This window comes from Myxocyprinus asiaticus, chromosome 43 (assembly GCF_019703515.2).
Source record: "Myxocyprinus asiaticus isolate MX2 ecotype Aquarium Trade chromosome 43, UBuf_Myxa_2, whole genome shotgun sequence".
Lineage (NCBI taxonomy): Eukaryota > Metazoa > Chordata > Actinopteri > Cypriniformes > Catostomidae > Myxocyprinus > Myxocyprinus asiaticus.
The window spans coordinates 4872225-4888166 of NC_059386.1; the positions used below are offsets into that span (position 1 = coordinate 4872225).

General features: G+C 35.2%; 1 protein-coding gene across 1 annotated transcript in view; it reads left to right on the forward strand.

The window, feature by feature from the left end:
* The first annotated feature begins 214 nt into the window (after nt 1-214).
* musk (muscle, skeletal, receptor tyrosine kinase) overlaps nt 215-15942 on the forward strand; it is a 61629-nt gene continuing 45901 nt past the window's right edge. Inside the window, exons 1-5 of the mRNA XM_051685058.1 lie at nt 215-424; nt 13753-13879; nt 13963-14114; nt 15493-15620; nt 15762-15903. Of these exons, the coding sequence (XP_051541018.1) occupies nt 346-424; nt 13753-13879; nt 13963-14114; nt 15493-15620; nt 15762-15903 (628 nt within the window). The 5' untranslated portion in view covers nt 215-345. The remainder of the gene's footprint in view (nt 425-13752; nt 13880-13962; nt 14115-15492; nt 15621-15761; nt 15904-15942) is intronic.

Consider the following 15942-nt stretch of genomic DNA (forward strand, 5'->3'; position numbering starts at 1 on the left):
TCAAAGTCGATTTTTTTGGCAGTATATGTGTTCTGTTAAAAATTAACTACAGCTTTTGATGCCACACAACACCAAATGAGCAACTGTATGTTCCCTGATATAAAAATGGCATTGTTGGTATTTTCTAGACACTCTCTGTATCTCATCCCCCTCATATCAATGTACGCATATCCACCAGCTGGCCCTGTCTATCTTCAGCAAACCGCACGAGCACAGTGACACTAACAGAGCGTAGGGCCTGTCTACTGCACACACACTGTACGATCTGCGGGGACTTCTGTTCAGAATTGTGATATGAGGCTTACGAGTGGATTTTAAAGCTGATTTGAAGCACAATGCTCAGTGATGAAAATGAAGCTCCTCAAAAACATTCCAATAATACTCTTTCTGACATATTTCAGCCTGAGTGAAGAGCTTCAGAGAGGTGAGTCACAGCGTCTCGTTAGAGATAACTAACTTGTGTTTGACTTTGTTGTGCAAGCACTAATCACATGCCCGACTAAAGTTAACCAAAATTAAATTCCAGTTTCACAATTTGAAATTGAATTTCGCTTATACAATGCTTACTTAACAATAGACAATGTGGATACTATATGGTAACACTTTACGCATGTTCCCTTTGTCATTTATAGATGTGTTATAAATCATTAATTTCACACGTAGTTGGGCATTTTACCATGTTATAAATGCTTAATAACACTTATAAAACATTAGTAACTTATGAAAATGTACCTTTATGTAAAGTGGACACCTGTGAAGCATTTGTTAAAGTTGTCAACATTTGAAAACTGTCCACAAAAGTTCCGGCTTTTTTATATTATGTATGATTTGAATGAGCATGAAGACCTGAACAGTGTATTTGTTGAGTACTTTAGGCAACTAGCAGTAGGTTAGTTGGTACACATCAATCAGAGTAGCACCATTCAACGTGACAAGCAAAGCGACAACACAAGTGAGTCAAGATATTAAGGTAATTAATATAAACAGAAAGCGGACTGTAAAAAAATAACACAAACCCTCCTTTTAATCTTACTATGCCATCTCAATTAGGGCATTTCATGTTTTTGAATAAATATGAATAAGTGTATTTTCTATGAATTTAAAACAAATAAGTTTAACTGCTAACTATTTGGCAAGTACTGGATGAAAGTTGGCCTTTTATGCATGTTGCTATAACAGCATATTAATGATTTATAATGCATTTGTAAATGTTATTAATGAACCCCTTTATAAACCATTAACAAAGGGAAGATTAATGTAAAGCATGACCATATATATATATATATATATATAAAGATAGGATATCTCATAATTTTTTTTTTTTTCATTTAAACCTGGAAAAGTTTTCTAAAAATGTAAAACAAAGTTATGACATAAAAAACAAAAAAAACAAAAAAACAATTAGGATTCCAAACATGCCAGCTTGAGTGCATGCTGCCACACATGATTTTAAAAGCAAAAGGGGGCATACATATGTGTATATATGACATTTTAATTGATAAATAATGTATAATAAATAATATACACACAATAAATCGGACTGATTATACCATTGGCAATATTTTGCCCATTATTTACAGTAATGGATGAAGTGTCAACATTTGTGATCAAAGGTGTGCTTTTTTGACAGCAAGCATTGTGCCTTGATACATTACAGTATGTGCTACTCAAGTAATAATAATATTACTAATAACCACAAATCAAAATACCCCATTTCATTATAGATTAAAGCAGATGACTAGAGTTTTCTAGGATGTTTTTTTGAGATACAGTATATGCCACACAGGCATACCATGTTTCAGCACTAACCTTTAATTTTCAAATTAAGTTTTAGTCAAATATTCTATTTTTCCTCACATTTTTCTCTGTGCCCACAGTTAATCAACACATAAAAAGTTAATAAATCTTTAAGTAACACTCCATTAATGTTCCCTTGACTAAGTATTTTACAAATGCATTATTAATCATTGATATGCAGTTATAACAACATAAAAAGGCCACTTTTTTTTTTTTTTTTTGCAATACATGCCAAAGAGTGAGCATTTCAACTTGCATGATATAAATGCTTAATAAATACACTTATTCAGACTTATCTTAATCAAAACATAAATTCCCTAATTTATAATTTGTTACAATGCAGAAAAAATAGATTAAAAAGTATTTTAATTTCACTATAATAGAAGAGGTTACAAATGTTGAATATGTGTTACTTATTATTTATAAGATATTTTGAAAAAGGGTGACTACAATAATTTACAGGGATGTGTCATTTTTTTACAATAAATGTTTCAGAATTGTTGACAGATGGGTTTTAATGAATTTATTTATGATATTAACTGTGTGGTCACATCAAACATTTAACTATAATTCATGACATGGCTCTCGGAGAACCTAAAAGCACAGTTGTGACCTCAGAGTTATCAACCCCAACATCTTCCAACTGGAAATGTTTATGTTGGTTTTGGGAGCTTGCACAAGATTTCATGAAGTTTCATATGGGGAAGATTCACTGTAGGCCAGCGGTTTTCCTGAGATACATTCATGTGTTTGCTAATCAACATCTTAAAATAACTTATAAGGTCATTAGCATGGTATGTTAACAGAAGACGTTCTAGAATCAATCCTTCTACTTAGAGCAAATAAAGATACACCTTGAAGTGATTTACAGAAGATGCTTGTTCTAAAGTTAAAGTTGGAAAGTACTGATTTAGATTGGTGGGGTATGATATGGTGTGTATGGTAGAATAAAGTCTTGGATGCTAAAAGGCAAGGCTTGAATGTATGGATTAAAGGTGTAATGTAAGGTGTTGTTTGTGAATTTTCCATCAAGAAACAGATTTTATTCCAGCATCTTAAATTTAGAGGATTTTGGTCCAATAATTAATTCCTCTGGATTTTAGTAGAAGGAAAAAACTGACTATCCAGCCTTTGATATCATTAATACAAGCTGCTAACTTTATAATATAATTAGAATGATCAACATAACAGTAAAAAGCTATTTCCATGTGTCCTGAAAATATCTCCAAAGGGAAGCATACTGTGTGTGTACAAGGAGAACAGCAGAGGACCAAATACACAGCCTTGCGGCACTCCATACGTAATCTGAGTAAGGCATGCTTTAAGACATTTAAAACATTACAGTATGATTTTTTTGTAAAGCTGCTTTAAAATGATGTGTATTGTGAAAGTACTATACAAATAAAAATGACTTTACTTTTATTTCATATAGCCAGAAGTTGAAAAACTGTGCTGACAAATTAACAATCCTCCCATTAAACACATGCCAGAGGCAGATTTAGGTGATAACTAGTACAATCACAATTCCCTTTTTACCATAAATTGCTATATAGAGCAAATGTAATTGGACTCACTAAATCTGTGGCTCTCAACTGGTGGGTTGCAGACCCAAAAAAGATTTTTCAGGACTGTTCTGATAGGGTCGCGGACAGCAGTGAAAATCAATGCTGAAAGCAAATTATAAAATGCAACCATATAATCATGCATAGACAACAAAATTAATTGGCTGACCACCTTTTAACCTTCCTATACGGTTCAGTAATTTTTTTGCAAAATGGCTTTTTCCAATATAATAAAAATGGTTTCCTTTATCTGAGCAGTACAAGACTTGGTGACTTTTCCTTTACTAGCCATCTGAAAATACACTCACACACAAAAATGGACTTGATTCGATACATCTAAGTGGTCGTAGCAAAAAAGCAACACCTTTACTATTCACAGTCAGAATTGACCGACCATAGGATGTGAATGGGAAACACTAAAAAACAGAGCCTGTATTCACAAAGATTTTTATCTTACCACTAGGAGTTCTCCAAAGAGTTTCTAGTTAGGAGTTTTTGCTTAAAACCTATTCACAAAACTGCTAAGAGCAAGTTTTACTAAAGAGATCTTAAGATAAGAGTAAAGTGGAGCTGACCTCATTGCTATGGGTGATGTCACATTTTATGAGTGCAATCTTTTAAGTCACCCACAGTGATTGGTAGACAGGCAACCGCTATTTGCTATTTGTATATAATGTAGTCTATATATATCGACATACAATGATATATATACATATATATACTGTATCAGGGCTCGACAATAAGGACTGCCCGGGGCCAGTGTGAGAGAGATTCGGGCTAGTTGTTAGAACTTTCACTTGCCCAATCGGCCAGTGCTGCATTTCTAACGTTAGTGCAAGCAGACAACAAGCGAGAGAGCACAAAAATTACACGGAGCAACAAAGCCTTCTAACCGAGCATTCGGAGATGAGCGAGCGTGATTACTTCATGAATTTCGGTGCGGGATTGCACGTCTTGCGCAACATTTTAATGATCCCCGCACATTCCATGTTCACAATGCACGAAATTCCCACATTTTTTTAGTTTTAAAATGTTGGGGAAAATTAGTAATCCACAGATTGGAACACAATAAATCCACAATGTCTTTCTATTGGACTGTAAATCCATCTCTCTCCGTGCAGCGTAGACACTGTTTAGCGTGCATGCACACTTGTAAATGGACAGAGCGCTAGTATTGTTCCCACAGTAAAATTTTTTTTAAAAAAAAAAACGCATTTCTCTCATTATTTCACCTTTAGAGATAAACCCTGGTTATGCACATGGCTGGAAATTGGAGCTGCTCAGTATCCAAAATGCAAGTAAACATTTAGTTAGGCAATGTTTCAAAACATAAACATTAATTCGACATGCTAATGGCATTTGATATGAAAAGAAGCTAAATCACTATGGCTATTATTATTTTCAGAGCTGTTCATTTAAAACAGTCTAGCCTACTTCATATCATCCTCGTAACATACTCTTTCAATTCATGAATGGAATTGGCCACACCCCACAGGAACTTGAAATGGAATTTGAATTGGAATGAAAGGAAGGTGAATTTTACTGAATTGCAATTCAAAGAAATTCAACACACAGTCACATTACACACTTTCATTGTGACAAATAATTATGTTAAAATTTTTGAACAAGTATGCCTATTTTCTCCCTACAATTATATTTAAGTTTTACTCAAGTAGGTATAGCTGCAGGCCGGAGACCTCCAAATAGGATCGGAATCTCCAAAAGAGGGCATGGTTACTCCAAAAGGAGGTTGCGCCAACTCCAAAAGGGGGCATCACTTCCACTCATGGTTAAGGTTAGGGAAAGGGTTAGGTAATAGGTTCCCTATATCTTTAATGGCGGTTTGGAGCTCCCGCCCCTTTTTGGAGCAATGCCTGCAGCTATATCCTTCTAGTTCTACTCATCACATTAACACTTTATAAGAAAAACAAACAAACATATAAACTATTTTAAAATGCCACGCACCGACCTTGACACTTTGTACATTAAACACGACAAGGGAAACAATCAACAAATTTACAATTTTATTAGAGAAACAAAATCATCCTGACATTGCAAAAAGCAAGTTACTACCATGACAACAGAATCAACAACAACAATGTAAATAAAACCATGCAAAATACAACCATTTTATTCATGCCCCAGTGCATGCTGGGAAGAAGGTAAATGGGACCGTACCACATAAACTTATCCAACTCCCTGTTATGCGTTCCTGAAAGTTGCCAAGCCAAGTCAAAAAAAAAAAAAAAAAAAAAAAAGAAAATTCAAGTATATCTTTCAATGTTTTTTCAGCATTATTTAACTACTATATCAACTACACTGGGTAGCCCTGTGATGGCCATGAATGCCCCCTTTTTTCTCTGCAGAGAATGCACATCCATAGGGAAAACACGCTATGGACTGTCGGATGATATACGGTCTGGAGAGGGCATATATAGTTTGATTGATGATTCTGCTGATGGATGACAGAAATTCACAATTCATCTGCGCTACACAGTTTTATTTTGATATGGCCAGGGAGCGCAGAGTTGTCAAAACCTTAATCCCCAGTGTATTTGGGTTGTTTCGGTTTGTGGGAGAGGTAACTGCATCTCTAACTAAATTTACCATAAAAACACCCTCGTAATTCAGGCGATACCGTTTTAAAGGTCAATATCATAATAATATTCGAATACATTGTTTTTAATGTGGATTGATGACAGTAGGCATGCTTTGGATCATTTGTGAGTCAGGAGGACTTCTAAGCTGTCGTGGGTTTAGGAGCTACTTTTAGCATTAAAATGCTACATGAGTTCCAAAATTAGGAGTGACATGCCCCTAAATTTCCACATTAGGAGTTACTTTTAGCCTTAAGATTTTTAGTGAATATGGGCCCTGAAGATTTTTTTTTTATTTGTAAAATACAATATATAAATCAGCCACAATGTGGAACACACATATGCACACATAAATGAGGGGGTAAGACCATAACACACACACACACACACACGCACACACACACACACACACACACATACACACATAACAAAGAACAAAATCTTCTGTTTTATACACTAATTGAATTTTCACAGTCCATTGCTGTTAATTTCTGTTTTTTACTGTTCATTTTTTTGACATTATTATTAATTCACTTTGAGTTAATACATTTTAATGTTTGAAATAAATGATTGGTAAAACATTTTTTTATTTTATTTCTTCACTTTTTAACACCAGGTCAGGTTTGACTGTAAGTATAATTTGACATTATTGCAAAAATGGACACTTCAAAACAGTAAAAAAATAAAAATAATATTTAAACAAATGCTAAACTTTGACAAATAATAGTTTGATAATGTCTAAATATATATCCAAATGCATAACTTAAAATGTAGTTACTACACTGTAAGTGGCTGCATAGAACACTGCAGCCATCTACTGGCTATTATTGTGCTAACATGAGTTTCAAGTCATGTTATTTTTCTTTTTTCACAAGATGGAAGCAGTCTGCGCCCAGTACGTGACATTCTCATATTTCCTTATAGTTTTAAATTTTAGAAGTGTAGGTTACCAAATGTAGAGACGTTACATAAATTTGCTTATTTGCAAATGAATGGTAAAATCGAGAAATGTATATGTAAATAAGATATTAAAAAACAAAATAAGTGCATATTTTTATTGTTTTTGCTTCAGGGAAGAAGAAATTGTATCATTTCTTAAAAAAAGAAAAGAAAACGAAGTTACACCTGTACTGTTTCCAGTCAAAAATGACTGTGTACAGTAAAGTAAGCTGCCCTTCTTTTACAGTGTAGGAGGGTTAAAATGGATGAGAAAACGCTTGTTATATGTTGTTGGCATCAAAGGCTTTGCGTACAATCAAACTCTACAGTATTTTGGAGCAAATTCATGTCACTTGGTAAAGGATGGTCCAATTAGATATGAGCATGGACAGGTTGGGTGAAATGTTCTCATCTTCAAAAACCTATGCAAGACAACAGACACTACAACCCAATCTACATTAAATACAGGTTACTACTTGTACAAATGTTGGGTCACCACTTGCCCAATGGGAAATCTGGGTCCTAAGGCAAAACCAGTAATCACTTCCTGAATAGGTAATGACAAAATGTTATGCAATCAAGTAGTCAAGAATAAATTTGATATTGACGTACATACTGCCGCAAATCAAATTAATAACATCAATAGCCATGCTATCCATGACCTGGCTATCAATAATCTAAAGAACAAAAATTCATATTCCTTCTCACCATTAGCACACAGTACATCCTTCTTGGTACCACATCAAATGTCATTCACACTGCAAAACCAAAAGACTAAAGAACATAGCTCAAGGAACCTTTAGGACTCAAGCAGTACACGATGCCACAAATACAGTAACCCCTAAATTATTTGGACACTTAAAACTTAAAAATGCATGAATGCCATTTTCTCTTACATATTCAAAATGTTGTTCAATATGTAACTGCACAATTGAATGTAAATGAAGTTATTAATTTACTGCAAAGGTTGTAAAGAGAGTAAGGATGTTGCATAAAGCCCTAAGCAACATTTTAACATGAGCTGTTGGTAACAGGTCAGGGATGATGGTGTCCTTGGAAGCTCTGGCAAAGAACAGGTGATATATCCGCTGATTCACACATAAGAATCTAGCAGGTTATGTTGCAGCGGAGTTCTAGAACATCCCCGTGAGAAAATGCAACAGACAGCAAATGATGTTTGCAGTGTCATATAGTGTAGATTAACAAGACACCTGCTTCAGTGTTTAGGAGAGTGACTATGGCTCTTCTCCAAAACCTGATGAGCTGCTGGCTGTCTATTACCTACACAGGAAACTGCCTTCTAAGGCAACAGTCTAACTAAAATGAAACCTCCCAAGTACTGAATTCATTTTTACACAGCTTTTTGTTTTAACCAATTTAAGTTCAGCAGTGCATTCACTTCACTGATTGTGCAGACGTAAATTGTAATATGATATTTATGTTGTTGATATAGCTTATTAAGGTGCATGCATCTTATCACGTGGCTTGTTGAGCGCATTCCCATGGAGACCTAGCGCGTGTGGAAGCTCATGCTATTCTCCGTGGCATCCACGCACAACTCATCACGTGCCCCACCAAGAGCGAGAACCACATTATAGCGACCACGAGGAGGTTAACCCAATGTGACTCTACCCACCCTAGCAACCGGGCCAATTGGTTGCTTAGGAAGCCTGACTGTATTCCACTACAGTTACAGTTTAAATCATTGGTAATTAGAATACAGTTACATTCAAAAAGTATTTTGATTACTGAAGAGATTACTTTGCATTTTATTGTCATTTGTTTCATTTAATATTTAGTCCTTTCAGATGGAAAACATTTATACATATAAATGTTGCGATCCAAAGTGCATTTGAACAGCAGTGAAACACTTTCTTATGATGTGTTACATTCATACGAGCAGACAGAGAAGTAAATTTGAAGTAAGTTTGGAGCAGAAGAAATAGAAATAAACCTTGTGTAAATTGTCAGCTTTACGCTAAGCTAAAATGCTATTTCTAGCCATTTTACATGCACGTTACCAGGCACGATCATATTTTTTTATCAAGACAATTCATGTTGGATCATAATTTATTTTTTTCTAGTAAGACCTTTTGATATTAGGGCAAAAATCGTATTCTTGATAATAATTTTTGTATTGTTTTCCTGTAAAAATATCTAAAAATCCTTAAAACAAGATCAGTTTGATTTATCTTGTTTTAGAAACAACACTGCATAAGATATTTAGGTTTTTCAGAGAATGTATTTTTAACATGTGTATTTTGTCTTACTGTATGGCAGAGTTTTTACAGTCAAACGAAGTGCTGAAGTAGTAATCCAGAGTATTTAGAATACGTTACTGACCTTGAGTAATCTAACAAAATACATTGCAAATCACATTTTAGAGCATATATTCTGTAATCTGTATTGGAATACATTTCAAAAGTAACTCTCCCAACCGTGGTTATATAGAGGTATTTCTTGTCATATTTTCATCAAGTACCATAAATTTGAATTAAAATAGTTTAAATATTGTCATGATGCATATTTTTCATGTCGTTTTCATTATCATTAATGAAATAAAAAAACACTTTGTCAATAACCATTTTCAAGTTAACACTGCCATTGTTGCTAAGCTAAGCTAACAACACAATACTGTGTCAAGAATAAAAACACAGGACAAATATTGAGTAAATCAGTTCTTAATTACATTAATCTATTTTAATCTCTACTTTTCAGTATTTAATTAATTATGTTTTATTTATTTAACCATTTCTCTTGTGTCGTCCACCATCTTGGATTTGAAATATGTTATTTGACCGTAATCTTGACCAACTCTTTTGGAGATTTCAGTCTTTCCTTATACATGTACTTTTATGCTGTCTGAATACATAGAAAATTGCTGCCCAGGAGTATTCCCCAAGACTTCCTTGCCTTTAAAAGGACTTTGCTTCATCACAAAGTGTACATGCGATACAGCCTTTGAATTTGTCCAAAATAATTTGTTTTAAAATGCTACCTTTTCAAAAAGCATTTACGCCACCACTCCTCATAGGAGAGGCCTTAAAATTATGTTTAAGTAGGAAGCTCACAGGATTTTGGAATAGAGTTTATGACTGATCTGCCATACATGCAGTTTAAGCACCTTAAAAAGACAGGAAGTTTCATTAAAATCTACACTGCTCAACAATGGAAACCTGTTAATGCATTTGGGGATACAACATTTTTTGCATTTGTAATAGAGCCAGAATGGAAAACTAACAAAAGGTTCTCATGTTGTGTTGTCTGGATGAGGGCTTTATTGCTATTGCTGTGTTTTGGAGCTTTCCTCTGAATGGTTTGAGGTCACTGGCAAAGGACATGTTACATCCCTGCAACCAATGATTGGATGAGCACAACAATAGAAACGTCCAATTACTGACTTAGTCTATAGTCTTGCTTAATAACATACTGAAACTGAAAATAGCACAAGCGTCACATGCTTGTGTGTGACATAGTACCTACAGTAATTACATTAGGGAGCAAAGTATAGTGGATCCATTTTTACTCCAATTTAATCAGAACGTGAAAGGAGCTTATGATCTTGAAAGGGGAGATTTACAAAGTTCTACAGTATTTTCTTGGAAATTCTGCCGAGCAAAGCTAGTATTATTTATCTTGCCTAATTTCCCTTTGAAGAATCTAATCTTTGAAGAAACGAACCGTTACAAAAATACAAGTGTGATTTCAACAGAAATGAAAAGAGGAGGACTTCCTGGAGTGGATGTATCTGGACATGACAGTGCCAGACTAAACAATAAAACTCCAGTTAAAACATGCATTACACTGAAGACATTCCTGCTTAAGGGGAAGTACAACAACTTGACTTTAAATTTTATGTTGCATGATTAATGCTGTTTTAATATCTCTGACCACAAACATTATGCAACTTTAAATGCAAACATTTCAGGACTACTAACTGCCTTTTCCAGAGGAATAATAAGAAAGTTTATTCAGAATGGTTTTAGCAAAGTCAATGTCTGATTCATTTGAAGGAACAGTCTTAGACTTCAGACTTTCTTAATAGAAAGTAATAGACTTTCTTCCATTGAACACCTAATGAAAAATTCAAATAATTACTGAATGCTCTTTTCCATGCAATTACCATGAATGGGGACTGAAGTCCATATGATTATTATACACCATGGTACTTGAACTATTACATGATCATATTCATGTATCAGTTAATGATCAAAACCTTAGTTATTCATCTGTCCTCAACCTTCTTGACCGATCTGCCACCCTCTCTGACCTGGGCATCACAGGAACTGTGCTTGGATGGTTGAAGTCATACCTCACAGGCAGATCCATCAAGGTCTCCTGGAGAGGAGAGGTGTCCAATTCACACCAACTTAACACTGGTGTTCCTCAGGGAACAGTGCTTGGACCCCTCCTCTTCTCGATCTACACTAAATCCCTCGAATCGATCACTAAGGCACATGGCTGTTCCTATCACTGCTACACAAATGATACCATAAGCAGCTTTACCTGTCATTCCAGCCTGATGACCCCAACGTCTCAGCTCATTTCTCTGCCTGCCTCTCGGAGATCTCGGACTGTATGAAGGAATGCCACCTTCAGATCAACTTTTTCAAGACAGAGCTCCTAGTGATCCCAGCCAACCCGTCTGTTGACCACAACCTCACTGTTAAACTTGGTTCAACTACACTAAAGCCAACTAGGACAGCCAGGAACCTGGGAGTGGTGGTTGATGAACAGCTTAACTTCACATGCCACATATCAACCGCCCGCTCTGGCAGGTTTGCGCTTTATAACATCAGGAAAATCAGACCTTTTCTGTCTGAATATGCTGCGCAGCTCCTGGTCCAAGCTCTGGTTATTTCAGGACTGGATCACTGTAACGCTCTGTTGGCCGGCCTTCCAGCTAGCACGATAAAGTTGCTGCAGATAGTCCAGAATTCAGCAGTGTGTCTGGTCTTCAATCAACCAAAGAGGGCTCACATCACCCTCATCATTATTGCACTCCACTGGCTACCTGTAGATTCCCGCATTAAATTTAAAGCTTTGACTCTGGCCTTCAGGACAGCCAATGGAACCGCGCACTCTTACTTCAATTCACTCCTCAAGGTCTATGTCCCCACTCGCTCTCTGCGGTCAATGAACGAGTGGCTCCTGGTGGTCCCATCACAAAGAGGCACAAAGTCCATTTTACGATCATTCACTTTCTCTGTTCCTCTGTGGTGGAATGAGCTTCCAACCTCCAACACATCTATTCCGTGAGCACTTTACCAATTCACGCTAATACTATTCTGCACTTACTATTTAATAATAATAATAAAGATAAGAAAAAAAAAATTCTTGTCTGTTTCTTTTTTCTGTGCTAGCTTCTATACTACTCCAGCTACTCTGAGAACTTGGCAGTGAGATATTGCACATATTGTTGACATTTGTATGAAAAATGTCTTGCTATGTTCTTCATTTGTAAGTCGCTTTGGATAAAAGTGTCTGCTAAATGACTAAATGTAAATTTAAATAACTAAATACTATGGTATTTACAAGGTATTTCAAAGAATACCACTGTATTACCATGGTACCATGTCCAGAAAATCATTGTGATACCATGGTAAATGGTTAGAGTTGTTTGACCTAGAATGCTCTCTTTTTTCATTAGAGAGATGTGTTTCTTTTCAGTTGGATTTATTCTTTGAATAATATCAGGCCTGGTTTGGCACACTGTTCTTTCTTTTCTCTCTGTGACCCTCTTATGAGGTCAGTTGTCGGTGGTGTGATGAGCAGTGCTCAGAATGTAAATGATCTTGTTGTGAAAAGGTAGTTACACAACAGTTACATGATTCATAATTATTTATGGGTCAGATGCAAAATCATAATAAATAATAATAATAATAATAATAATAATAATAATTCTTGTAAGTCTGTCCTCGTTTTAACCCTTGTGCTGTGTAACATTTTGTGTTCCCGGTCAAAAATGACCAGCCAAATAAGATTGTTTATAAATATCTCATATTTCATATATTATCACAAGATATTGCATTAGATTTTCTTATCAATTTATTTATTTATTTATTTATTTTTTTTGTAATTATGTTTGCACGTATTTTTTGAACATATAAAAAAAAAAAGTTTTTTTTTTAAATAATTACATAATAAATTAATAACCACTTGCTTGATCTGAACAAAATAGGTGTCATTTTAAAGAGAATCTGGACTTTACAATGCATATAGCTGATCCTACCACTTTGTAAATAATTATTTTTAATTGGCTGACAAATAAAAACTATTTCGTTGTCATCATTTGCAAATTTGTTATAACAATAATTATATTCAGAGTTGGTAAAACCATAAAAAAAGATAAGATAGCCATGTGTTATATATCACTGGAAAGATTTCAATTTGTAGAACGCAATGAGTAAAATTCAAATGAACCTAACACAACATAATGTGATAAGTAGATCTTGAAATATTCTTCAAAGAGTGTACATGGAAAGACGATAAAAGGGAACTCAGCACACTGTGTGTGTGTGAGTGTGTGTTTGTGTGTGTTGTGTTGTGTTTGTGCACGGTCTTTGTGTGCAGACACACATCCACATACTATGTGCTCATCTAAAGGACTGTAATGCTCCTGATCACTTAATATTTCTGTATTTTGTAGTCTAATTCATTCATTTCCAATGGCCGGTCATTTTCAAAAAACAAATTGTGTGTTTTCAGATACCATATGTGAACAAAGTCAATGAATTGTATTAGAATTAATAGAATTAATAAAAATCTTTGTATATAGCAATTTAACCATTCAGACATTTCTTTATGAATACATGATGCATTTTGTTGAATATATATCTTTCATATCTCTATTTCAGCACCAAAAATCATAACATTGCTTGAGACAGTGGACACATCTCTGGATCATAATGCTACTTTTATCTGTGAGGTTGATTCATACCCTCAAGCTGAAATCACATGGACACAGAATAATTACCCAATACGGTAAGAACTTTCTTAATTTATTTATTTATTTTTTTTCAGTGTGAAGTACATTAAACATTTACTACACTATTTGGTGATTGCAGGTATTACGATTCTAGATACGTCCTAAGAGAAAGTGGCCAAATGCTGATCATTCCCAATGTGAAGGGTTCAGATAATGGAGAATATTGCTGCATTGCTAATAATGGGGTTGGACAAGCAGCGAAGAGCTGTGGAGCTTTACAACTGAAGATGAGTATGTTCTAACACATATACACTTTGAACTCACAAACGGTTTATTCCAGGGTTTTTGCAGTAAGCGGTGTTCTAAAATGTCATGTAAACAAGTACGCCAATTTCCTTACGCAATTTAAGGGATTAAGAGAAAGAGGTTTAACACACCCAGGTTTCTCCCGGAAAACGTGTCTTATGTGGCCATGTAAATGCATAAGCGACGTTTTTGAAGAGTGCGCATGTGCGTGAACAGACCGGATAACAAAGGAACTTTCTGGTGTCCATTTAAATGTAACGCTTACAAGGACACCAGAAAGCAGTTTAATGTGATAAAATAGCATTCCCGTTTACATGCACTGTATGATTTATGTACTCTTTGCTCCAGTATACTGTACATGCAGCTCGGTCAGTAAGCAGCTTTCTCCACTGCAACGTAATTTCCCCACAACGTTTGTGTAAATAACAAACATGGCATCCAACAATGACTTTGCTCTTTTATTCTCTGTTGCTTCTCTTTATGTCCAGATATTCCAGAGTTGTTGCTGTTTTTGTTTCCGACCTTTGCATTGCGTCCTGCAGCAGAATTGCGGTGAAGTAGTAGGGTTACCCTCTTACTTAAAACTCTGGGATTCCCCCAGTGTACGAGTGCATATTCTCGAATGTGAGGGACAGTCGATATTTTAAATTGGTGTGTATAAATGTGTATAGATTATAGTATATGTGCTTTTCCCACTGTAATCCCAGAAATGAATTATTTCCACTGTGTTGACTTGTTGTTGGACTCCATCTTATAACAGTCTGTTTAAGCACATGCGGCACTCTTCAATCACCCATCACAACTTATGTGCTTACATGGCCACTTTAAGCCACATTCCCGAGGAGAAACCTAGGTGTTTTAAACTGCTTTCTCGTAATCCTTTACATGGCATAAGGAAATCGGCGTTCCCGTTTACATGACGTTTCAGAACACAGCTTTCTGCAAAAACCCTGGAATAAACAGTTTTCTTAAGTGCATGTAAACGTGGTCACTGACAGCTATCATAATGCACTATAACTATTTTTTTTAAATGTGAATGCAGCCTAATTTTGTGATGTTTGAAAGCTTGGTTTCTGGCCAGGCACCTCTAAACAATTTATGGCATAAATAAGGCATAAAGATGTGATCACATTTATTTTTCAAATTCACAACAAACACATTTCGGTGAGTCATACAAGGTTTGATTCATTAATAATCTACATTGCTTATCAAAGTTTGAATGCATAAGGAGTTCTTTGTGGATTATATTTAAACATTACGATCGCTAAACACTGTTTATACCGTGCTCTTTGGAGGTCCAATGAGTTTTATGTCTTCTTTTCAGTTTATGTTCAATTTCAGAAAACATGTGTTACCTTTTCAGAGCCACAAATCAAAAGACATCCTACAAACATGACATTGCTTCTGGAGTCAAAGGCTGTGCTGCCATGTGTAACCTTAGGATATCCTAAACCAGAAATATCATGGATTAAAAATGATGATTTGATAAAGGTAATTGAAATGTCCTGCTTTACTATTTTACAGTATGTACAATTTCCTTAATTTAGTGTGATCACAATATTGTTCAAATCACATCAGTCAAATATGTGTATTTTCTGAATGCGTTATTTTCCATTTTCATGTGGTTTTCAGGTTAATAATCGTATATCAGTTTTGGAATTTGGTGCCCTAAAAATTAATAACATAAAGAAAGAGGATGCCGGGCAGTATCGCTGTGTGGCCAGAAATAGTTTTGGGGTCGCTTTCTCCAAACCAGTTACCATCGAAGTACAAGGTATGTGGTAAAATAGATTTCATCATCGTATATTTACTG